This window comes from Mobula birostris, unplaced genomic scaffold, assembly GCF_030028105.1.
Source record: "Mobula birostris isolate sMobBir1 unplaced genomic scaffold, sMobBir1.hap1 scaffold_321, whole genome shotgun sequence".
Taxonomy (NCBI): Eukaryota; Metazoa; Chordata; class Chondrichthyes; order Myliobatiformes; family Myliobatidae; genus Mobula; species Mobula birostris.
Window position 1 is genome coordinate 466,458 of NW_027276274.1, and position 27,031 is coordinate 493,488.

The following is a 27,031-nucleotide window of genomic DNA, read 5'->3' on the forward strand; positions in this document are numbered from 1 at the left end:
CTCTAATGTCAGTAATGGGTAAATTATTGGAAGGAGTTATGAGGAATAGGATACATAAGTATTTCGATAGATATGACTGATGAGGGATTGCTAACACTAGGTTGTATCTAACCAATCTTATCGATTTTCGAGGAGGTTACCAGGAAAGTTGATGAAGGAAAGGCAGTAGACATCAACTTCAGGGACTTTACCAAGTCAAACTGGTCAGGATGAAGAAGTGAATTTGAATCAACATTAGCTGAGCAGAATAAGGCAGAGAGTAGTTGTGGATGGTTGCCACTCTGACTGAAGGCCTGTGACTAGTGGTGTATGCAGCAATTGGTGCTGAATGCATCGTTATTTGTCATCTCTGTCAATGACGTGGAAGATGTGGAAGCCAAGTCTTTATATTTAAGACAGAGGTTGATAGATTTTTGATTGGTCAGGGCATGAAGGGATCTGCTGCTACTCTCTGCCTTATTCTGCTGGAGACGGGCTGAGAGGAAAATTGGATCAGGCATGATGAAATGGCAGAGCAGACTCGATGGGCCAAATGGCCTCAATCTGCTCCTGTATCTTATGGTCTAAGTATCTTTTAGATGTTGTTAATGTACCTGCCCAAACCACTTCCTCTGGCTGCTCATTCCACCTTCCGGGTAAAAGAAAGTTGCCCCTACAATTCCTATTGTCTCTCCCTAATCACCCTAAACTAATGTCCTTGAGGTCTTGATACCTTAACCCTGTGAAAAAGACGGTGCACATTCACCCTACCTACGCCTTACCAACATCTTGTACAGCTGCAGTACGACATCACAACATCTTGTACAGCTGCAGTACGACATCACAACGTCCTGTACAGCTGCAGTACGACATCACAACGTCGTGTACAGCTGCAGTACGACATCACATCGTGTACAGCTGCAATATAACATCACAACATCTTGTACAGCTGCAGTACGACATCACATCGTGTACAGCTGCAGTACGACATCACAACATCGTGTACAGCTGCAGTACGACATCACAACGTCCTGTACAGCTGCAGTACGACATCACAACATCGTGTACAGCTGCAGTACGACATCACAACGTCCTGTACAGCTGCAGTACGACATCACAACATCGTGTACAGCTGTAGTACGACATCACAACATCGTGTACAGCTGCAATATGACATCACAACATCTTGTACAGCTGCAGTACGACATCACAACGTCCTGTACAGCTGCAGTACGACATCACAACATCTTGTACAGCTGCAGTATAACATCACAACGTCCTGTACAGCTGCAGTACGACATCACATCGTGTACAGCTGCAATATAACATCACAACGTCCTGTACAGCTGCAGTACGACATCACAACATCTTGTACAGCTGCAGTACGACATCACAACATCCTGTACAGCTGCAGTACGACATCACAACATCTTGTACAGCTGCAGTATAACATCACAACGTCCTGTACAGCTGCAGTACGACATCACATCGTGTACAGCTGCAATATAACATCACAACGTCCTGTACAGCTGCAGTACGACATCACAACATCTTGTACAGCTGCAGTACGACATCACAACATCCTGTACAGCTGCAGTACGACATCACATCGTGTACAGCTGCAATATAACATCACAACATCTTGTACAGCTGCAGTACGACATCACAACGTCTTGTACAGCTGCAGTATAACATCACATCGTGTACAGCTGCAGTACGACATCACAACGTCCTGTACAGCTGCAGTACGACATCACATCGTGTACAGCTGCAATATAACATCACAACATCTTGTACAGCTGCAGTACGACATCACAACGTCTTGTACAGCTGCAGTATAACATCACATCGTGTACAGCTGCAGTACGACATCACAACGTCCTGTACAGCTGCAGTACGACATCACAACATCGTGTACAGCTGCAATATGACATCACAACATCTTGTACAGCTGCAGTATGACATCACAACGTCTTGTACAGCTGCAATATAACATCACATCTTGTACAGCTGCAATATAACATCACAACATCTTGTACAGCTGCAGTACGACATCACAACATCCTGTACAGCTGCAGTACGACATCACAACGTCTTGTACAGCTGCAATATGACATCACAACATCCTGTACAGCTGCAGTATGACATCACAACGTCCTGTACAGCTGCAGTACGACATCACAAGGTCTTGTACAGCTGCAGTATAACATCACATCGTGTACAGCTGCAGTACGACATCACAACGTCCTGTACAGCTGCAGTACGACATCACAACGTCGTGTACAGCTGCAATATGACATCACAACATCTTGTACAGCTGCAGTATGACATCACAACGTCTTGTACAGCTGCAATATAACATCACAACATCTTGTACAGCTGCAGTACGACATCACAACATCCTGTACAGCTGCAGTACGACATCACAACGTCTTGTACAGCTGCAATATGACATCACAACATCCTGTACAGCTGCAGTATGGCATCACAATATCCTGTACAGCTGCAGTACGACATCACAATGTCTTGTACAGCTGCAGTACGACATCACGCCTTGTACAGCTGCAGTATGACATCACAACATCTTGTACAGCTGCAGTATGACATCACAACATCTTGTACAGCTGCAGTATGACATCGCAACATCTTGTACAGCTGCAGTACGACATCACAACATCCTGTACAGCTGCAGTATGACATCACAACATCTGACTGAGGGAGGTCAGCATGACAAACGCCATCTGTCTACCTGTGACACCACTTTCATGGAACTGTGTACTTGTAGTCCCAGAGTGTTCTCCCAGACCCTATCATTCACTTCCCCACTACTGATGTTAGGCTCAATGATCTGTAGTCACCTGTTTGTATTTACCCAGCTACTGTTACTGGAAAGGGGACCACATTTGCTGTCCTTCAGTCATTTTGTACCTCACTTGCGGCTAAACAAGATTTAAGGATCTCAAGTAGGGCCGTAGCAATTACTTCCCTTGTTTCCCCGAGCAGTCTGGGATATATCTTACCCAGCACTGGGATTTATCCACCTTCAATCCTGATTTGACATCAAGTGTCTCTCCTTTCACTGATAATTTTTTGCCTGTAATATGCTTATAACATACTTCGAGATTTATCTTAGGCCTGTCTGCCAGTGATATTTCATGACCCTCTTTGCCTTCATGTTTTCTAAATGCCTTTTTATGGCTTTCCATGTTTTTGGTTCTCCATGCCTTCAACATGTTCCCTTCTTTCCCTTTGTCCAACCCTTGATAACCCTCAACACCCGGAGTTCTTTGTTTTGTTACGCTTGGCTTTCACTCTTACACAAATGTATTGGCCCTGACCTGTCGTCACTTCCACTTTGAAGCTGTGCAGATATAGACTTGTCTCCAAGTTGGTGCTCCCAGTTTACCTTTATCAAGGCCTTCGTCATTGAATGAAATTGGCCTTTCCCCAATTTAACTTCTTTATTCCTGGTCTATTCTCATCTTTTTCCATAACCCCTTTGAGATATATGAAGTTTGATGGCATACATATGTAAGCTTAATAGTACATAGAACATAGAGCAGTACAAACCAGGAACAGGCCCTTTGGCCCATGATGTGTTGAGCTAATTAATCTAGTAATTGAATGCCTTACTAAACTAATCCCTACAATTGACCCAACATCCATATCCCACCATTCTCTGTACCTTTGTGAGAGTAGTGGGATGTGGATGTTGTATCAGCTGAAGGGGTTCTCTGTACCAATTCACCCATTCTCTGCACCGATGTGAATGGCCCACCGTTCTCTGTGACTATCTAAGAGCCTCTTAAAAGACTCTTTTACACTTGTCTCCACCTCCTCCACTGGCGTCCCAGGCATCTACCACTCTCTGCATAGAAGAACTTGCTCTGCACATCTCTTTCGAACTTGCTCCCACAAACTTCAAAGCATGCTGTCTGGTATTACAGTTCAAAGCCAGGGAGCAGATATTCACAGCCTCTCACAGTCTTGTACACTTATATCAGGTATCCCATCAAGAGTAAACAGCCCTCGTTTGTCCAACCTCTACTCACTGCTCGTTCCTTTCTAATCCAGGCAGCATCCTCATCTGCACCCTCTCTAAAGTGTCCATGTATTTCTTTTTATAGAGTGACCAGAGCTGAGCAGCACTTTGACTTCAAACATCACAGCTAAAACTCAAACCAAGCCACTTTTAAAATGGCTGCTCAGGCCTATCTCCCTTTTATACCAGCAGAGCAGATTTGAAACATTGTAGGCTTTTCCTCTCAATAAGGTAGTGTGCATACAGTTAGGATGGGTAGAGTATGTCGGGGTTGTGTGATACACTCAGGGTGGGTACGGTCGGTGTTTTACCCATTGTTCTGCTGAGAAACCTGGTAGTTTTGGTTCCTATTTACTAAGCTATTTTCCCAGCCTATAACATCGAAGATAGAAAATACATTACAACACAGTGGAGTCCCCCTTGGTCCTGAATGTTGTTCTACTCTAAGATCAATCTAACCCTTCCCTCCAATGTAGCCCTCTATTTTTCCATCATCTCTGTGCCTATCTAAGAGTTTCTTACTGCCCCTTGTGTATCTCCCTCTACTAGCAACCTGGCAGGGAGTTCGACGCACCCGCCACTCTCTGTGTAATCATTTCTGCACCCTCCATTATAGGAAACATGTTACTAAACTGCATTCTGCAATTTAATAATGTTCTTCCTATAGTACGAAACCCTCTATGGCGGAACACCCTGCATGTAAATTTAAAAGTTAACAGATTACAGAGGCTGGCTCACCTCCTGTTTCTCCATTCCCCAGGATCACTTGAGATCCTGTTTTTCATGTTCCAGGTGCTGTTGACCTGCCCAGCATTTAGATTAGATTAGATTATGAGGACACGCAGTCCTCTTTTAATGTCATTTAGTAATGCATGCATTAAGAAATGATACAATTTGTTCCTCCAGAATGATAGCACAGAAGCACAAGACAAACCAAGACTAAAAAAACTGACAAAAACCACATAATTATAACATATAGTTACAACAGTTCAAGCAAAACTGTAATTTGATAAAGAACAGAACATGGGCATGGTTAAAAAAAAGTCTCAAAGTCTCTCGAAAGTCCCAACATCTCATGCAGATGGCTGAAGGGAGAAAGTCCCTTCCATGAGCTTCCAGCGCCGCAAACTTGCCGATGCAGCATCCTGGAAGCACCCGACCACAGTCCGACTCCGAGTCCGTGCGAAAACTTCGAGCCTCCGACCAACTCTCTGACACCGAGTACTGAGCACCATCTCTGCCGAGCGCTTCGACCCCGGCCCCGGCAACAGGCAATAGGCAAAGCCGAGGATTTGGGGCTTTCCCCTCCGGAGATTCTCGATCGCACAGTAGCAGCGGCAGCGAAGCAGGCATTTCCGAAGTTTCTCCAGATGTTCCTCCGTGCTTCTCACTGCTGTCTCCATCAAATCAGGATTGTGCATGGCCTCCTACTTCACAAATACGATATCAATTCGGAGCAGCCACACCATCTTCTCCTCCTCCTTTATTGCCCAACTCGAACTGCTTGAGAGAAGGTGAGAGTGAACCAGTGCAGTCCTTCTAGTGAAGGAGCTGGAGTTCCAGGGTTTCGACTCGGTGATGATGAAGGACCAGCAATAGATTGCCAGGTTAGGGCAATGTATGACTTAGAGGGGAATCCTACACCTGCTGTCCTTGTCCTTCTTGGTGGGGAGGAGCTGTTGGAGTAGTCTGGATGAGGCACTGCAGTGCATTCCCCAGCCACGGGGACCAGTGGGTGAGGGGGACAGTGCGTTCCCCAGCCACGGGGACCAGTGGGTGAGGGGGACAGTGCGTTCCCCAGCCACGGGGACCAGTGGGTGAGGGGGACAGTGCGTTCCCCAGCCACGGGGACCAGTGGGTGAGGGGGACACTCTGCATTTAGCCACGGGGACCAGTGGGTGAGGCGGACACTGCATTTACCAGCCATGGGGACCAGTGGGTGAGGGGGACACTGCATTTAGCCACGGGGACCAGTGGGTGAGGGGGAGAGTGTTTAAGGTGGTGGTGACGGGAGGATGTCAAATTGCTCAAGTTTAAGCAAATTGTTTTGACCTGGGCGTGCAAAGAAACAGTGAGATGGTGAGTGGTGTATCTTTAAAATTCCATGGCCTAGGAGTCTGTTGAAGTTCAATTAATTGTGTTAATTCAAAACAAGAGATCAGTAATTTTTTTGAATATTAAAATAACCAATGGATAACCCATAAGGTGGCTCTGAGATAGAAGATCAGCCACCTTGACAAGTGCAAGGGACCAAGTGGTTGCCCCTTGCTTTTCCCACTTCTGATCGCATCGCCACTTGAGCTGGAGAGCAGGCCTGACCTGTGTAGAGTTTCTCACTCACCCTGTGACTGGCGGGATTCCTCCCCCTTCTGGAAGATTGTTGTAAGTTGCCCTGTTGCGTGGTGAGTGGAGCTGGGGCAGCTAAAGGAAAGTAAAACAGGTGCAAATGGCTGCCTTGGTTCCTGTCATAGTGGATGATATCCAGGACAAGTTGGCAGGTTGGCCTGGTGATCGAAGGTAGAGGTGATGGGCATGGAAGCTTTTCTGATTGGAAGCCTGTGACTAGTGGTCTGCCACTGGGATCAATGCCAAGACCCTTAATGCTTGTTACATACATTCATGATTTAGTGACACACAAATGTTGTAACTTTATAAAGATTGGTTAGGTCAGACATGGAGCACTGCATGCAGTTATGGTCAGCACACAGCATGAAAGATGAAGAAATCGGAGGGGATACTGAAGGGGTTCACTGGGGCATTTTGCAGCTGAAGAGGCTGTCTTTGTTTTCCTTGGAGTGGCAGCAAAGGGGTGACCTGATAGGGCTGTACAAAGTTACGAGGGACAAATATTTTTACTCCTAGCCTTGGTTTAAGATGAGCAGAAGAGATTTTTAGGGGTGATCTGAGGAATAACTATCATCCAGAGGATGGGTGGAACATGGAATATACTGTCTGAAGGGTGGAAACTCTCACAACTTTGAAGAAATACTAAGATATTCACAAATTATCGAAGCAGAGGGGTCCACAGACCAAATGTTGATTTATTGGATGAGTAAAGAATGCTACTTGATGGTTAACATGGAGATGGTGTGTCGAAGGGTCTCTGTGCTGTATGATTGAGCCCCTTTCTCTCCCTTCCCTCCTTTAAGGTGCATCTTATAACGTTTCTGCTAATGTCTTCTGCTCTTTTTGTTTGACTTGGCTCTTATAAAATATATTTGGTTAAATTTTTCAAATAACATTGCCGTGTAACTACAAGTTGCCAATTACTTTTAGCATAATGGAGAGTAGAAGATATTCTCTGTAATGTATAGAACCTCTGTCAACACTGAAACTAACTGTTTGGGTCTGACTTTCTGAACAGATGCTGGAATGATTTCAGTCACTACTGACCAAGGTGTGACAATTAACATCAGACAAGCAACAGGCAACCTGAGCCTTACTGAATGCCAAATGTGTACCAGGGAAGGGGATTGTAATTCGGAGTATCAGATCCTTCCGGGAGACACCCTGTTCTTCAACTTCACCTGCAGTGATCCCGAGCACAACTTCATCATGGAAGTTAAGAAAGATATTGGTGAGGATGAGCTATGTTCAGTGACAGTTAACATCAGCTTTTCATGGCACACAGTGTTGTGAGAAGCCCAAGGAGATCTAGCATCATCAGATCCTTCAAATGCCATGGAACAGTACAAAAAGTAATTAAAGGTCCACCCCCTGTACTACAGGGGTCCACTAACAAGGATGAGAAATTTTGACCAGGAGAAAGGAAACATAGATTTGCCAAAAATAATCATACATGCAACCAGTGTTAAATTACAGAAGGTTAAACAAGCCAGCATTGTACTCTCTGAAACTTATACACTCAAGGGATACTTTGATCAAAGTTTTCAAGAAAGGGCTGGTAAAAACTGTTTTCCTTGATCAGATCATCTAAACTATTGCAATTGGAAAGGATTTCTTCACAAATCACTTGTGCTATTTAAAATAAAAAAAAACTAAAGATGCTGGAAATGCTCCTTCAGACAGATGTTCCTTCTAGTCTTTACCTTCAGTTCACCCTCAAGTCTCCGACTACCTACTGTAAATGGACCAAGTGGTACGTTACTGTTGGTATGACCCGTTATCCCATTGGGTTCATTTTGTGGGGAACTCCAGTCCTTTGTCTCTGGCAGGGTAATGTTGTGGTTCTGCTGAGCATTCATGTGGCAACCAGTATCACCAAAACAGATCACCTGTCGATTGTCACGTTGCTGTTGTGGAAGTGTGCTCTGTATAAACTAGCTGTCATAACATCCAGCCTGACAGAAATGGCTCAACTGCAAAATAAAAACCACAGTCCCGTAGTGGTTAGCACAACACTAAGACAGCTGAGGGTGTTCGCGAGTTCAGAGTTTCATTCAGGCACTCTGTACATCCTCCTCGTGGAATGTGTGGATTTTCCCCGTATGCTCTGGTTTTCTCCCACAGTCCAAAGATGTACCAGTTAGGTTAATTGGTCATTGTAAATTATCCTGTGATTAGGTTAGGATCCGCTGGGGTTGTGGGGTTGGCTGGGCAGCATGGCTTGGAGGGACTCTGCACGGTATCACGAAATAAAAAATCAGTTAAAAATCATAGCAGTAAATCAATTGATGTCTCAAAGTGCTGAGAAATGCAAGGAAAAATCTGTGTCTTTGGAGTGTCATGCCAATCAGTGGTCACTAAGATGGGTAGGTCTACAGGGCTCTTCTCATCTCTGCAATCTCCTCCCACCTCCAAATTCTCTACATTTCCCAAGTGTTGACCTTTCTTCTTCTTCTTAAGCCTATCACCCCTGCTGGAACACAGGCCACTGACAGCAGCTTAAGCCTGAGTCCTTTCTCCTGAGCCAGTCTTTCAAATTTTCCTGGGTGCAGCCCATCTTCTTGGTGTATCGTTCTTCTCCCAGGGATGAGGTCTTTGGAGTTTCTGTTGGCATTTATTTAGCACTTTTTTTTATGGCTCAATGCTAACCCTCCTCCTTTCTCGAATGGGCTTGGGACCACCCATGGTGGGGTTACGTCAACATTAGGTTAACATTTTTAAACCCTTCCATCATGGGCAGCCAAGACTGCAAGCTCTGGAATTCCCAACATAAGTCCTCCACCTCACCCTCATCCTTTAAATATTACTTAAAACCCAACTCCAAACTTTTGGTTACCTGTATTTGTGAAGCTCTGCATAAAAGTTCCTTCTGCAAACCTAAGAAAAGTTTGTTCTGGTTTGAGCCTCCAGATCCACAAAGATGAGGGGGAAATCAGTAGTTGTATTCTCCCTCACCTCTTCCACCTTCCGTCATACAGTTTAGATGAAATGAGCCTGTCATTTCCAAACCTGAGTCTTTACTTTTTCTTGTAACAGCTGAAGCTGATGACCTCGAAGATCTTCTACCTCAAAATCTCCCAAGGCTGAACACTACATACATCTGGGCCATCAATGTGCTTGACAATGTTGGTGTGTGGATAAAGTTTCCTCAGAATCACCTGCAACAGATAGAATCTGGCCATTGTCCAGACTTGGTGAAGTACATGATTAAAGGACATGTCAATTATGACAATAAAAAGGAAGTACTTGTTGGTACCTTTTGTAGGAATGGGACTATTTACAGTCTGAAGATTCAAGGCAGAACACTGGTAGCCCTTGAGGTTCCTTGGACCACAATGATTGATGATCCAGGATTTGAACTTTCTTTTGTGAAACCTATAAAAAGTACGTACATATTGCTTTTACGCCTTGAAATAAGTTTTATAACAAGTCTCTTTGGTTTTGTTGTCTGTCTGTCTGTTTCTTCCTGTCCATTTTAATAGGGTCTTGGAGGAAAATGGAGAGTTATTTTGACCAAGTCTTCATATCGTACACCATGGTAAAAGCAGAAAAAAAATAAGCATTAAAATTTTTGTCCATCTCTAATGGCTCCCTTACTGATTTCCATTTTCTTCTTTGAGAGGCTCTATTTTCTCCCTGGTCACTCTTTTCCCCTTAATATACTTAAAAAAAAAGAAAACTATTTTCTCTGCCAGAACTCTATTGACTCACTTGATCCCAACTGCCCATATGTGACCCAAACCTCCTTTTTCTTGATTAAAGTTACAATACCTAGGGTTCCTACACCCAGCAGCTTTGCCTTTCACTTTAACAGGAACATTGAGTTCTTGAAATCTGGCTATCTTACCTTTTTAAAAACCTCCCATTTGCTAGATGTCCCTTTACCTGCAAATAACCAGGCCCAATCAATTGCTGTAACCTCTTGTCTAATACCATGAAAATTTACCTTGCCCCAGTTCTGTAGTCAAACATATGATCCAGTTCTGCTCCTTGCATAAGTATTGTAAAACTAGTGGAAATATTGTCACTGGCCCTAAAATGCTTCCTTACTATTACCTCAGTCACTTGCCTTTCCTTATTTCCCAGGAGAGATGAAGCTTTGTCCCTTCCCTGGTAGGTCCCTCTATATGCTGCCTGAGGAAATTTTCCTGAATACACTGGATAAATTCCACCCCATCTGGACCTTTAGCACTTTGGCAATCCCAGTCGATGTCAGGCAAGTTAAAGTCTTGTACTATGACATCTTTATTCTTAAACTCTCTCCAGTCTCCCTGAAAATTTGTTCCTCTCATTCCCAAAGACTATTTGGGGGTCTATAGCACAATTCCAAAAGGGTAGTCATCCCCTTCCTGTTTCAGAGCTCTATCCATAAAGCCTTACCAGCTGATCCTGCAGTAATCTCTGCTATAACCATTACAGCACGGAAACAGGCCATCTCAGCTCTTCTAGTCCGTGCCAAACTAGATATTCCTCATAATCAAAAAAGCAACTCCTCATCCTCTCTTGGCTCCTTCTTCTTTAGACCATAAGACATAGGAGCAGAATTTGGCCATTCAGCCCATCGACTCTGCTCTGTCATTCTATCATGGATGATGTTGGATCCCACTCAACTCCATACAGCTGCCTTCTCGCCATATCCTTTGATGCCCTGGCTGATCAGGAAACGAATAACTTCCACCTTAAACATATGCACAGACTTGATCTCCACCATAGTCTGTGGAAGAGCGTTCCACAGATTTGCTACTCTCTGGCTAAAAAAATTCCATTAAGTTCACCTGCCATTTCTTTGTCCCCTAATACAACCTCAGCAGCATCATTTTTCAGTGGTCCAATAACAACTCTCACCACCCTTTTACTCTCTATGTAATGGGAAAAAATAGGTGTCCTGCTTTATATTAATTGGCTAGTCTGCCCTCACATTTAATCTTTTCACTTCCTGTAGCTTTTTTAGTTGCCTCAACTTCCCACTCATTTTTGCTACCTGACATGCCTTTTCCTTGGCTTTTATGTAGTACTTAACTTCCCTTGTCAGCCATGGTGCCTACTCCTGCCACCTGATAACTTCTGCCTCTCTGAGACATATCTATCCTGCACTATTCCCAAGATCTTCAGCCATCTCTGCTCTGCCGTCATCCCTGCTAGTATCCCCCTCCAATCCACCTGGGCAAGCTCCTCTCTGTAGCCTCTGTTATTCCCTTTACTGCATTGTGATAGATTATTCATTTCTGCCTTGAGCACCTTTATCCTGGAACATTCAGCTTCTACGCCTACCCTCCCCTCAGCCATGTTTCTGTAGTATCACAAATCAACATACCTATCTATGCCTTATGCTCACCTGCTTTACCTGTCAGACCGCTTGATTGAAGAAATTGCAATTTAATCCAACCATCTTTCCTCACTCATAGTCCTGCTCCCTGTTTAAATTGTTTTAGTGTCTTCTCTATCACTATCCTGCCTCTCCATTGCAGCCTACAGTCCCATCCCATGACACTCTAGGAGCATAAGTAAATCTGCTTTCTAGGATACTGGTCCTGTTCCTATTTAGGAGCATCTGTCTGCCTTGTAAAGGCCATCACTGCCCCAAGAGGCCCCAATAGTCCATAAATCTGAGCCTCAGCCTCCTGCACCATTTTTGTTCACTGAGGCACCCATTTGCCGTATTCTTCTATCGTGACATTATTGGTGAGTGGCACATTTAGCAATCCAGAGATAACTGCCCTGGAGATCACACTTCTTAACCTCTTCCTTAACTCCCTGTGTCCATTCCTCAGAACCTCAAACCCCTTTCGAGCCATGTCATTAGAGCCAACGTACACTTCTGACTAAACGCAAAATACTCTGCAGATGCTGGGGTCAAAGCAACACTCACAACATGCTGGAGGAACTCAGCAGGTCAGAATTAAGCAACACTCACAACACCTCTGACTGCTCACCCTCCCGCTTGTGGCCGCTCTGAGGCATGCCTGACCTTGTCAACAGGGTGACAACACACCATCCTGAATTCCCATTTGAGGCTACGGAACTTCTAATCTTTCTCCCCCTCCAAACTGTTAAGTCCTTTATCACTATAGCCCTGGTTGTCTTCACCCTTCCTCACTGTGCCACAGTTGCTGTGCCATGTTCTTGGCTACAGTTACCTTCTCCTCAACAGTCGTCACCCTAACACTATCAAAAACAACATTAATATTTTAAAGGGATTGGCCACAGGAGATCCTTGCACTCTCTGCCAACTGACTTAATTGACCTGATTGAAAAATGCAGGAAACACACATCAAAGTTGCTGGTGAACGCAGCAGGCCAGGCAGCATCTGTAGGAAGAGGTGCAGTCGACTTTTCAGGCCGAGACCCTTCGTCAGGACTAACTGAAGGAAGAGTGAGTAAGGGATTTGAAAGTTGGAGGGGGAGGGGGAGATCCAAAATGATAGGAGAAGACAGGAGGGGGAGGGATGGAGCCAAGAGCTGGACAGGTGATTGGCAAAAGGGATATGAGAGGATCATGGGACAGGAGGTCCAGGAAGAAAGACAAGGAGGTGGGGGGGGGGGACCCAGAGGATGGGCAAGAGGTATATTCAGAGGGACAGAGGGAGAAAAAAGAGAGTGAGAGAAAGAATGTGTGCATAAAAATGAGTAACAGATGGGATACGAGGGGGAGGTGGGGCATTAGCGGAAGTTAGAGAAGTCGATGTTCATGCCATCAGGTTGGAGGCTACCCAGACGGAATATAAGGTGTTGTTCCTCCAACCTGAGTGTGGCTTCATCTTTACAGTAGAGGAGGCCGTGGATGGACATGTCAGAATAGGAATGGGATGTGGAATTAAAATGTGTGGCTACTGGGAGATCCTGCTTTCTCTGGCGGACAGAGCGTAGATGTTCAGCAAAGCGGTCTCCCAGTCTGCGTCGGGTCTCGCCAATATATAAAAGGCCACATCGGGAGCACCGGACGCAGTATATCACCCCAGTCGACTCACAGGTGAAGTGTTGCCTCACCTGGAAGGACTGTTTGGGGCCCTGAATGGTGGTGAGGGAGGAAGTGTAAGGGCATGTGTAGCACTTGTTCCGCTTACACGGATAAGTGCCAGGAGGGAGATCAGTGGGGAGGGATGGGGGGGACGAATGGACAAGGGAGTTGCATAGGGAGCGATCCCTGTGGAATGCAGAGAGAGGGGGGGAGGGAAAGATGTGCTTAGTGGTGGGATCCCGTTGGAGGTGGTGGAAGTTACGGAGAATAATATGTTGGACCCGGAGGCTGGTGGGGTGGTAGGTGAGGACCAGGGGAACCCTATTCCTAGTGGGGTGGCGGGAGGATGGAGTGAGAGCAGATGTACGTGAAATGGGGGAGGTCTACTGTAAAGATGAACACATTTTAATTCCATATCCCATTCCCATTCTGACATGTCTATCCACAGCCTCCTCTTCTGTAAAGACGAAGCCACACTCAGGTTGGAGGAACAACATCTTATATTCCGTCTAGGTAGCCTCCAACCTGATGGCATGAACATCGACTTCTCTAACTTCCGCTAATGCCCCACCTCCCCCTCGTACCCCATCTGTTACTTATTTTTATACACACATTCTTTCTCTCACTCTCCTTTTTCTCCCTCTGTCCCTCTGAATATACCTCTTGCCCATCCTCTGGGTCCCCCCCCCACCTCCTTGTCTTTCTTCCCGGACCTCCTGTCCCATGATCCTCTCGTATCCCCTTTTGCCAATCACCTGTCCAGCTCTTGGCTCCATCCCTCCCCCTCCTGTCTTCTCCTATCATTTTGGATCTCCCCCTCCCCCTCCCACTTTCAAATCCCTTACTCACTCTTCCTTCAGTTAGTCCTGACGAAGGGTCTCGGCCTGAAACGCCAACTGTACCTCTTCCTAGAGATGCTGCCTGGCCTGCTGCATTCACCAGCAACTTTGATGTGTGTTGCTTGAATTTCCAGCATCTGCAGAATTCCTGTTGTTTGCGTGAAAAATGCAGGAGTTGCTTAGTAAGTTCTGAGACAATGTAAAGATAGGTGGTGCTCTGGATAGTATATAAATTGCCAAAGGATACAATAGGATAGAGATGAGTTATGGGCAGAGAAATGGCAGATGGAGTCTAATCCAGTAAAGTCTGAGGTGCAGCACTTTGAGAGATGCAAAATAAAGGGACAGTGCACTGCTTATGGCAAGAACCTTAACAATATGGATGTACAGAGGTCCACATCCATACATCTCTGGAAGTGGCAGACAGGTTGAAAGAGTAGTAAAGGAGGCGTATGCATGCTTGCCTTCATTAGTGACGCACTGAGTTGAAGAGTCAGTATGTAGCAGCTTTATAAAAGTCTAGATAGGCTGCATCTAGAGTATTGCACTGAATTCTAGTCGGCCCTTTATAGGAAGGATGTTGAGGGTTTGGAGAGGGTGCAGAAGAGGTTAACTAGGATTAGAGGGCATGTCCTGTAGAGAGAGGTTTGCCAAAATTGGATTGTTTTCTCTGGAACGGCATAGACTAAAGGGAATCCTGATAGAAACTTGTAGGATTGTGAGAGGTATAGATGGAGTAGACAACTGGTAGCTTTTTCCCAGGATTTAAATATCGATCTAATTCTACAGGGCATGTATTTAAGGTGAGTGGCAGTATTTTCAAAGGGGATATAGGGGGCAAGTTTTTTGTGGTTCTCTGGAATGCACTGTGAATGGCAGTGAGGTGAACACAGTAGAGGTCTTAATGTGCAGAGAATGGAAGGGTATAAATATTGTGAATGCAATGGAGGGGTATAAATATTGTGTATCCAAGGAAAGGGTATAAATATTGTGTATGCAGAAGTGACTAGATAAGCGTTTTACTTGCTAGTTGACTTAGTTTGGCACAACATCACGGCCAAAGGGTCTGTCCAGTCTTCTACCCTTCCAAATTCAATGGTCTGTGCACACCCTTTGATCTTCCTAGTGTTCACTCAACTATCTTTGAAGTAACCATTCAGCAGCTCGTGCCACACTCGCCTCATCCTCTGAGTGAAGGAGTTCCCCCTCAGGTTCCCCTTCAATAGTTCACTTTTCACCCTTAATTTATGATCTCTAGTTCTGGTCTCACACAACTTTAGTAGGAAAAAAAGCCTGTTTGCATTTACCCTTTCTATACCCCTCAAAATTTTGTATACCTCTTTCAAAGCTCGCCTCATTCTCCTACGCTCCAGGGAATGCTGTCCTAACGTATTCAACCTTTCCCAGGAACTCAGGGCCTTCAGTCACAGCAAAATCCTTGTAAATTTTCTCTGTACTTTTTCAAACTTATTGATATTTTTCCAAGAGGTAGGTGATCAGAACTCTACATTATTTTCCAAAATTGGTTTCATCAACGTCTCGTATAACTTCAGCATAACATCCCATCTCCTGTGCTCACTACTTTGGTGTATGAAGGCCAATGAGCCAAAAGCTCTCTTTATGACCCTATCTACCTGTGACACCACTTTCATGGAATTATAGATCTGTATTCCCAAATCCCACTGTTCTGCTGTACTCTCCAGTGCCATACTGTCTCTGTGATGTGGTCAGTGAAGATGGGTTGTGATTAGCGTTGATACTCTATCATCAGGGATGAAGTGACATGGTTAGGGATGGTGTGGTGTGGTGTAGTGTGGCAGCTTTTGCTGCAGATGACACAAAGTTATTTGTCTGAAATATTCAGAGTTGTAAAAGGTTTGAGGAATTTTCTGAGACTGCAGGATTGAGACCATGATATTTTTCCATCAGAATGGTGAGTAAGTCGGAAGAATGCCAGGTGCCAGGGTCAGGGTCAGGGATGTCTCAGATCGCATCCACTGCAGTTTGAAGGGGGAGGGAGAGCAGCCAGATGTCTTAGTACATATTGGTACCAATGACGTAGGAAGGAAAAGCAAAGAGGTCCCGAAAGGAGAATTTAGAGAGCTAGGCAGAAATCTGGGAAGCAGGGCCTCCAGGGTGGTAATTTCTGGATTGCTGCCTGTGCCACACGCCAGTGAGGGTAGAAACAGGATGATTTAGCAAATTAATGCGTGGCTGAGAAGCTGGTGCAGGGGGCAGGGCTTCAGGTTCCTGGATCATTGGGATCTCTTGTGGGGGAGGTATGACCTGTACAAAAGTGTTACACCTGAACCCAAGGGGGACCAATATTCTCGTGGGCAGGTTTGTTAGAGCTGTTGGGGAGAGTTTAAACTAATTTGGCAGCGGGGTGGAAACCAGAGTGAAGGGACTCAGGATAGGACAGATGGTTAAAAAAAGCAAAGATAGCATGCAGTCAGTCTGTTGGGAAGGGCAGGCAGATGATAGCAGCCTGTAATAGGTTTCAATAGGTACATTTAATGTCAGAGCAGTATATACAATATACATCCTGAAATACTTTTTCTTTGCAAACATCCACAAAAACAGAGTGCCCCAAAGAATGACTGACAGTCAAATGTTAGAACCCCAAAGCCCCCCACAACTCCCCCTCCCAAGCATAAGCAGTAGCAAAGTAATGACCCTGCCACCAGCAAAAAAGCATCATCCCCCCCACCGAACACGCAGGCGTGCAGCAAAGCATCATTAAAGTCACAGACTTGCAGTACCCCAAAAACTACTCGTTCACCCAGTAATTTGACATAGCACAAGCTCTCTCTCTCCCCCAATAAGGGAAAGAGAGGTGTCCCCATTTCACAGTGAGAGGGGAGACATAACAATGCAACTCGCTGAGTTATGGTGTTAAAAGTCTGTTGCATGGCTTTTTCCGAGCTCTGTGCCCAAATTACTTGGGTCTCTGGTCACACAACCAGCAGCCCAAAATAAAAGTGAGTGAGTATCAGTGCAAGATCAAGTAGGGTAGCAAATATATTACTCGACGTGTTATATCTCAATATACGGAGTATAAGAAATAAGGTGGATGATCTTGTTGCACAATTACAGATTGCCAGGTATGATGTATGGCCATCACTGAATTGTGGCTGAGGATGGTTGTAGTTGTGAGGTGAATGTCCAAGATTACATGTATTGGAGGGATAATAAGGTAGGCAGAGGGGGTGGCTTGACTCTGCAGGTGAAGAATAGCGTGAAATCAGTAGAAAGATGTGACGTAGCATCGGAAGGTGTTAAATCCTTGTGGGTTGAGTTAAGAACCTGCAAGGACCCTGATGGTGGTTATATACAGCCCTCCCAAAAGTAGCTGGGATGTGGACCACAGATTACAACGGGAAATAGAAAAGGCATGTCAAAAGGGCAATGTTAGGAACATAGAAAACCTACAGCACAATACAGGCCCTTCGGCCCACAAAGTTGTGCCAGACATGTCCCTACCTGAGAAATTTCTAGACTTCCCCATCGCCCTCTATTTTTCTAAGCTCCGTGTACCTATCCAAAAGTCTCTTAAAAGACCCTATCATATCTGCCTCCACCACTGTTTCTGGCAGCCCATTCCACACACTCACCACTCTGTGTAAAAAACTTACCCCTGGCATCTCCCCAGCACTTTAAACCTGTGTCCTCTTGTGGCAACCATTTCAGCACTGGGAAAAAGCCTCTGACTATCCACATGATCAATGCCTCTCATCATCTTGTACACCTCTATCAGATCACCTCTCATCCTCCATCGCTCCAAGGAGAAAAGGCTGAGTTCACTCAACCTATTCTCATAAGGCAGGCTCCCCAATCCAGGCAACATCCTTGTAAATCTCCTCTGCACCCTTTCTATAGCTTCCACATCCTTCCTGTAGTGAGGTAACCAGAACTGAGCACAGTACTCCAAGTGGGGTCTGACCAGGGTCCTATATAGCTGCAACATTACCTCTCGGCTCCTAAATTCAATTCCACGATTGATGAAGGCCAATACACTGTATGCCTTCTTAACCACAGAGTCAACCTGCACAGCTGCTTTGAGCGTCCTATGGACTCAGACCCCAAGATCCCTCTGATCCTCCACACTGCCAAGAGTCTTACCATTAATACTATATTCTGCCATCATATTTGACCTACCAAAATGAACCACCTCACACTTATCTGGGTTGAACTCCATCTGCCACTTCTCAGCCCAGTTTTGCATCCTATCAATGTCCCGCTGTAACCTCTGTCAGCCCTCCAGACTATCCACAACACCTCCAACCTTTGTGTCATCAGCAAACTTACAAACCCATCCCTCCACTTTCTCATCCAGGTCATTTATAAAAATCACGAAAAGTAAGGGTCCCAGAACAGATCCCTGAGGCCGACCTCCATGCAGAATATGACCTGTCTATAATCACTGTTTGCCTTCTGTGGGCAAGCCAGTTCTGGATCCACAAAGCAATGTCCCCTTGGATCCCATGCCTCCTTACTTTCTCAATAAGCCTTGCATGGGGTACCTTATCAAATGTCTTGCTTAAATCCATATACACTACATCTACTGCTGTTCCTTCATCAATGTGTTTAGTCACATCCTCAAAAAATTCAATCAGGCTCGTAAGGCACGACCTGCCCTTGACAAAGCCATGCTGAACATTCCTAATCATATTATACCTCTCCAAACATTCATAAATCCTGCCTCTCAGGATCTTCTCCATCAACTTACCAACCACTGAGGTAAGATTCACTGGCCTATAATTTCCTGGGCTATCTCTACTCCCTTTCTTGAATAAAGGAACAACATCCGCAACCCTCCAATCTTCCGGAACCTCTCCCGTCCCCATCGATGATGCAAAGGTCATTGCCAGAGGCTCAGCAATCTCCTCCTCACCTCCCAGAGTAGCCTGGGGTACATCTCATCCAGTCCCAGCGACTTATCCAACTTGATGCTTTCCAAAAGCTCCAGCACATCCTCTTTCTTAATATTTACATGCTCAAGCTTTTCAGTCCGCTGCAAGTCATCACGACAATCACCAAGATCCTTTTCCATAGTGAATACTGAAGTAAAGTATTCATTACCTGTGCCATCTCCTCTGGTTCCATACATACTTTTCCACTGTCACACTTGATAGGTCCTATTCTTTCACATCTTATCCTCTTGCTCCTCACATACTTGTAGAATGCCTTGGGGTTTTCCTTAATCCTGCCCGCCAAGGCCTTCACATGGCCCCTTCTGGCTCTCCTAATTTCTTTCTTAAGTTCCTTCCTATTAGCCTTATAATCTTCTAGATCTCTAATACTACCTAACTCTCTGAACCTTTTGTAAGCTTTTCTTCTTGACTAGATTTACAACAGCCTTTGTGCACCACGGTGCCTGTACCCTACCATAACTTCCCTGTCTCATTGGAACGTACCTATGCAGAACTCCACACAAATATCCCCTGAATATTTGCCACATTTCTTCCGTACTTTTCCCTGAGAACATCTGTTTCCAATTTAAGCTTCCAATTTCCTGCCTGATAGCCTCATAATTCCCCTTACTCCAATTAAATGCTTTTCTAATTTGTCTGTTCCTATCTCTCTCCAATGCTATTGTAAAAGAGATAGAATTATGATCACTATCTCCAAAATGCTCTCCCACTGAGAGATCTGACACCTGACCAGGTTCATTTCCCAGTACCAGATCAAGTACAGCCTCTCCTCTTGTAGGCTTATCTACGTATTGTGTCAAGAAACCTTCCTGAACACACCTAACAAACTCCACCCTATCTAAACCCCTTGCTCTAGGGAGATGTCAATCGATATTTGGGAAATTAAAATCTCCCATCACGACAACTCTGTTATAATTACATCTTTCCAGGATCTGTTTCCCTATCTACTCCTCGATATCTCTGTTACTATTGGGCAGCCTGTGAAAAACACCCAGTAAAGTTATTGACCCCTTCTTGTTCCTAACCTCCACCCACAGAGACTCTGTAGACAATCCCTCCGTGGCGTCCACCTTTTCTGCAGCCGTGACACTATCTCTGATCAACAGTGCCACACCCCCACCTCTTTTGCCTCCCTCCCTGTCCTTTCTGAAACATCTAAAACCCGGCAATTGAAGTAACCATTCCTGTCCCTGAGCCATCCAAGTCTCTGTAATGGCCACCACATCATATCTCCAAGTACTGATCCACGCTCTAAGCTCATCCGCTTTGTTCACAACACTCCTTGTGTTAAAATAGACACATCTCAAACCTTCAGTCTGAGCACGTCCCTTCTCTATCACCTGCCTATCCTCCCTCTTGCACTGCCTCCAAGCTTTCTCTATTTGTGAGCCAACCTCCTCTTCCCCAGTCTCTTCAGTTCGGTTCCCACCCCCCAACAATTGTAGTTTAAACTCTCCCAAATAGCCTTAGCCAAATCACCCCACCAGGTTATTGGTCTCCCTGGGATTCAAGTGCAACCCGTCCTTTTTGTACAGGTCACAGCTGCCCCAAAAGAGGTCCCAAAAGATGATCCAGAAATCTGAATCCCTTCCCCCTGCTCCAATCCCTCAGCCACGCATTTATCCTCCACCTCACTCTATTCCTATACTCACTGTCACGTGGCACAGGCAGTAATCCCAAGATGACTACCTTTGAGGTCCTGCTTCTCAACCTTCCTTCCTAACTCCCTGTAGTCTGTTTTCAGGACCTCTTCCCTTTTCCTACCGATGTCATTGGTACCAATATGTACCACAGCCTCTGGCTGTTCTCCCTCCCACTACAGGATATCTTGGACACGATCTGAAACATCCCGGACCCTGGCACCTGGGAGGCAAACTACCATCCGAGTTTCTTTCCTGCGTCCACAGAATCGCCTGTCTGACCCCCTAACTATAGAGTCCCCTATCACTACTTCCTTTCCCTACCCTTCTGAGCCACAGAGCCGGACTCTGTGCCAGAGGCACGGCCACTGTCGCTTCTCCCAGGTAGGCTGTCCCCCCGCAACAGTGCTCAAACAGGAGTACTTATTGTCAAGGGGTACAGTCACAGGGGTACTCTCTTGCACCTGATTCTTCCCCTTTCCCCTCCTGACTGTGACCTACTTGTCTGTCTCCTGTGGCCCCAGTGTGTCACCTGCCTATAACTCCTTTCTACCACTTTCTCACTCTCCCTGACAAGACAAAGGCCATCGAGCTGCATCTCCAGTTCCCTAACTTGGTCCCTTAGGAGCTTCAGCTCGACACATCTGGTGCAGATATGGCCGTCCGGGAGGCTGGGAGACTCCAGGACCTCCCACATCTGACACCGAGCACAGAAAACTGGCCTCACACTCATACTACTTCCTTTCCACAATTAACACAGGTAAATCTACCTCGCCTCGTCCCATTACTGACTAAGCTCGTTGAGCCAAAGCCCTATCACTCTGCTGCCTCTCACTCCACTGCCTGCTCCGAAGGCTGCCCGCTGGATATGGTTATAATAGTCATAGCAGATTTCAACATGCAAGTCATAGAAACATAGAAAATAGGTGCAGGAGTAGGCCAGTTGGCCCTTCGAGCCTGCACCGCCATTCAGTATGATCATGGCTGATCATCCAACTCAGAACCTTGTACCAGCCTTCCCTCCATACCCCCTGATCCCTTTAGCCACAAGGGCCATATTTAGCTCCCTCTTAAGTATAGGCAATGAACTGGCCTCAATTGTTTCCTGTGGCAGAGAATTCCACAGATTCACCACTCTCTGTGTGAAGAAATTTTTCCTAATCTTGGTCCTAAAAGGCTTCCCCTTTATCCTCAAACTGTGACCCCTCGTTCTGGACTTCCCCAACACTGGGAACAATCATCCTGCATCTAGCCTGTCCAATCCCTTTAGGATTTTATACGTTTCAGTGAGATCCCCCCTCAACCTTCTAAATTCCAACGAGTACAAGCCCAGTTCATCCAGTCTTTCATCATATGAAAGTCCTGCCATCCCAGGAATCAATCTGGTGAACCTTCTTTGTACTCCCTCTATGGCAAGGATGTCTTTCCTCAGATTAGGGAACCAAAACTGCACAGGTGTGGTCTCACCAAGGCCTTGTACAACTGCAGTAGTACCTCCCTGCTCCTATACTCGAATCCTCTTGCTATAAATGCCAGCATACCATTCGCCTTTTTCACCGCCTGCTGTACCTGCATGCCCACTTTCAATGACTGGTGTATAATGACACCCAGGTCTCGTTGCACCTCCCCTTTTCCTAATCGGCCACCATTCAGATAATAATCTGTTTTCCCGTTTTTGCCACCAAAGTGGATAACTTCACATTTATCCACATTAAATTGCATCTGCCATAAATTTGCCCACTCACCTAACCTATCCAAGTCACCCTGCATCCTCTTAGCATCCTCCTCACAGCTAACACTGCCGCCCAGCTTCGTGTCGTCCGCAAACGTAGAGATGCTGCATTTAATTCCCTCATCCAAGTCATTAATATATATTGTAAACAACTGAGGTCCCAGCACTGAGCCTTGCGGTACCCCACTAGTCACTGCTTGCCATTCTGAAAAGGTCCCGTTTATTCCCACTCTTTGCTTCCTGTCTGCCAACCAATTCTCTATCCACATCAATACCTTACCCCCAATACCGTGTGCTTTAAGTTTGCACACTAATCTCCTGTGTGGGACCTTGTCAAAAGCCTTTTGAAAATCCAAATATACCACATCCACTGGTTCTCCCTTATCCACCCTACTAGTTACATCCTCAAAAAATTCTATGAGATTCATCAGACATGATTTTCCTTTCACAAATCCATGCTGACTTTGTCCGATGATTTCACTGCTTTCCAAATGTACTGTTATCACATCTTTGATAACTGACTCTAGCAGTTACCCCACCACCGATGTTAGGCTAACCAGTCTATAATTCCCCGGTTTCTCTCTCCCTCCTTTTTTAAAAAGTGGGGTTACATTAGCCACCCTCCAATCCTCAAGAACTAGTCCAGAATCTAAAGAGTTTTGAAAAATTATCACTAATGCATCCACTATTTCTTGGGCTACTTCCTTAAGCACTCTGGGATGCAGACCATCTGGCCCTGGGGATTTATCTGCCTTTAATCCCTTCAATCCCTTCAATTTACCTAACACCATTTCCCGACTAACATGTATTTCCCTCAATTCCTCCATTTCACTGAACCCTCTGTCCCCTACTATTTCCAGAAGATTATTTATGTCTTCCTTAGTGAAGACAGAACCAAAGTAATTATTCAATTGGTCTGCCATGTCCTTGTTCCCCACGATCAATTCACCTGTTTCTGTCTGTAGGGGACCTACATTTGCCTTAACCAATCTTTTTCTTTTCACATATCTATAAAAGCTTCTACAGTCAGTTTTTATGTTCCCTGCCAGTTTTCTCTCATAATCTTTTTTCCCCTTCCTAATTAAGCCCTTTGTCCTCCTCTGCTGGACTCTGAATTTCTCCCAGTCCTCAGGTGAGCCACTTTTTCTGGCTAATTTGTATGCTTCTTCTTTGGAATTGGTACTATCCCTAATTTCCCTTGTCAGCCATGGGTGCACTACCTTCCTTGATTTATTCTTTTGCCAAACTGGGATGAACAATTGTTGTAGTTCATCCATGTGATCTTTAAATGCTTGCCATTGCATATCCACCGTCAATCCTTTAAGTGTCATTTGCCAGTCTATCTTAGCTAATTCACGTCTCATACCTTCAAAGTTACCCTTCTTTAAGTTCAGAACCTTTGTTTCTGAATTAACTATGTCACTCTCCATCTTAATGAAGAATTCCACCATATTATGGTCACTCTTACCCAAGGGGCCTCTCATGACAAGATTGCTAATTAACCCTTCCTCATTGCTCAAAACCCAGTCCAGAATAGCCTGCTCTCTAGTTGGTTCCTCGACATGTTGGTTCAAAAAACCATCCCGCATACATTCCAAGAAATCCTCTTCCTCAGCGCCTTTACCAATTTGGTTTACCCAATCTACATGTAGATTGAAGTCACCCATTATAACTGCTGTTCCTTTATTGCACACATTTCTAATTTCCTGTTTAATACCATCCCCAACCTCACTACTACTGTTAGGTGGCCTGTACACAACTCCCACCAGCGTTTTCTGCCCCTTAGTGTTATGCAGCTCTACCCATATCGATTCCACATCCTCCCAGCTTATGTCCTTCCTTTCTATTGCGTTAATCTCCTCTCTAACCAGCAACGCCACCCCACCTCCTTTTCTTTCATGTCTATCCCTCCTGAATATTGAATATCCCTGAATGTTGAGCTCCCATCCTTGGTCACCCTAGAGCCAGGTCTCTGTGATCCCAACTATATCATATTCATTAATAACAATCTGCACTTTTAATTCATCCACCTTGTTATGAATGCTCCTTGCATTGACACACAAAGCCTTCAGGCGCTCTTTTACAACTCTCTTAGCCCTTATACAATTATGTTGAAAAGTGGCCCTTTTTGATGCTTGCCCTGGATTTGTCAGCCTGCCACTTTTACTTTTCTCCTTACTACTTTTTGCTTCTACCCTCATTTTACACCCCTCTGTCTCTCTGCACTGGTTCCCATCCCCCTGTTGTGAACTAACCTCCTCTCTCCTAGTCTCTTTAATTTGATTCCCACCCCCCAACCATTCTAGTTTAAAGTCACCTCAGTAGCCCTCGCTAATCTCCCTGCCAGGATATTGGTCCCCCTAGGATTCAAGTGTAACCCGGCCTTTTTGTACAGGTCACGCCTGCGCCAAAAGAGGTCCCAATGATCCAAAAAATTGAATCCCTGCCCCCTGCTCCAATCCCTCAGCCACGCATTTATCCTCCACCTCATTGCATTCAAGTCAATTGAGAAAATCAGGTTGATAATGGTTTTCAAGAGAGTGAGTTGATTGAATGCCTACAAGATGGCTTTTTAGAGCCGTTTGTCATTTGCCTACTAGGGATCAACTATACTGGATTAGGTGTTGTGTTATGAACTTGAGGTGATTAGGGAGCTTAAGGTAAAAGAACCCTTGGGAGGCAGTGATCAAAATATGATTGGGAGTTCAACTTGAAATTTGATCAGGAGACAGTTCAGTCTGACACAGCAGAGTTTCAGTGGAGTGAAGGAAATTACGGTGGTATGAGAGAGGAGCTGGCCAAAGTAAATTGGAAGGAGTTGCTGGCAGGGATGACAGCAGAGCAGCAATGGTGTGAGTTTCTGGGAAAAATGAGGAAGGTGCAGGAGAGATGTAATCTAAAAATGAATGAATATTCAAATGGCAAAATAGTACAACCGTGGCTGACAAGGGTTTTACAAAGCTAATGTAAAAGCAAAAGAGAGGGCATACAACAAAGCAAAAATTAGCAGGAAGATAAAGGATTGGAAAGCTTTTAAAATCTACTAAGAGCAACTAAAAGAATCATTAGGAGGGAAAAGATGAAATATGAAAACAGGCTAGCAAACAATATCAAAGTGGATAGAGAAAAGCCTTTTCAACTATGTAAGAAATAAAAGAAAGATGAGAGTCTATATAGGACCTCTAGAAAATGAGGCTGGAAAAATAATAACTGGGAACGAGATGAAGTCAGTGAGTATTTTACATCAGTCTTTACTGTGGAAGCTACTAGCAGTGTGCCAGATGTTGAAAAGTGTGAGGGGAGAGAAGATAGTGCAGTTGTTATTACAAGGGAGAAGCTGTTCAAAAATCTGAAAGACCTAAGGGTACGTAAATCACTTGGACCAGATGAATTGCACCCTAGGTTGTGAAAGGGGTAGCGGTAGATTGTGGGGGCATTACTAATGATCTTCCAAAAATCATTGGATTCTGGCCTAGTGTCAGAGGACTGGAAAATTGCAAATATCACTCTACTCTTTAAGAAAGGGGGAAGACAGCAAAAAGGAATTTATAGACTAGTTAGCCTGACCTCAGTGGTTGGGAAGATGTTGGAGTCAATTGTTAAGGATGAGTTTATGGAGTACTTGATGACCTAGGCCAAGATAGGACAAAGTCAGCATGGTTTCCTGAAGGGAAAATCTTGCCTGTTGGAATTCTTTGTGGAGATTACAAATATGATAGATAAAGGGAATGCAGTGGATGTTGTAGATTTGGACTTTCAGAAAGCCTTTGACAAAGTGCCATACATGAGACTATTTACCAAGTTAAGAGCCCATGCTATTACATGAAAGTTACTGGCATGATTACAGCATTGGCTGATTGGCAGGAGCTAGCAAGTGGGATTAAAAGGATTTTTTCCTGGTTGGCTGCCAGTGACTAGTGGTGTTCTGCAATACATTTTATGCTGTATATCAATGATTTAGATGATGGAATGATAGCTTTGTTGCCAAGTTTGCAGATGATACAAAGACTGGTGGAGGGGCAAGTAGTGTTGTGGAAACAGGTAGGCTGCAGAAGAAGTTAGACAGATTCGGAGAATGGGTAAGAAAGTGGCAAATGAATTACAATGTTGGAAAATACATGGTCTTGTACTTTGGTAGTAGAAATAAATGTGCAGACTATTTTCTAAACAGGGAGAAAAATCCAAAAATCTGAGATGCAAAGGGACTTTGGAGTCCTCGTGTAGAACACCCTAAAGGTTAACTTACAGGTAGAGTTGGTGGTGAGGAAGGCAAATGCAATGTTAGCATTCATTTCAAGAAGTCTAGGATACAAGAGCAAGGTTGTAATGCTGAGGCTTTATAAGACACTGGTGAGGCCTCACCTTGAATATTGTGAACAGTTTTGGGCTCCTCATTTAAGAAGAGGTGTGCTGGCATTGGAGAGACTTCAGAGGTGGTTCACAAGGATGATTCCAGGAATGAAAGGGCTATCATACAAGGAGCATTTGATAGCTCTGGGTCTGTACTTGCTGGAATTTAGAAGGATGAGGGGGAATTTCATTGAAACCTTTCGAATGTTGA

General features: G+C 44.9%; 1 protein-coding gene across 2 annotated transcripts in view; it reads left to right on the forward strand.

Moving 5' to 3' along the window:
• The window catches only part of LOC140192966 (CUB domain-containing protein 1-like), a 206,270-nt gene that overhangs the window by 56,471 nt on the left and 122,768 nt on the right, over positions 1 to 27,031 (forward strand). For both annotated transcript variants that reach the window (XM_072250433.1, XM_072250434.1), the window contains exons 2-3: positions 7,386 to 7,598; positions 9,404 to 9,751. In XM_072250433.1, the coding sequence (XP_072106534.1) occupies positions 7,386 to 7,598; positions 9,404 to 9,751 (561 nt within the window). The remainder of the gene's footprint in view (positions 1 to 7,385; positions 7,599 to 9,403; positions 9,752 to 27,031) is intronic.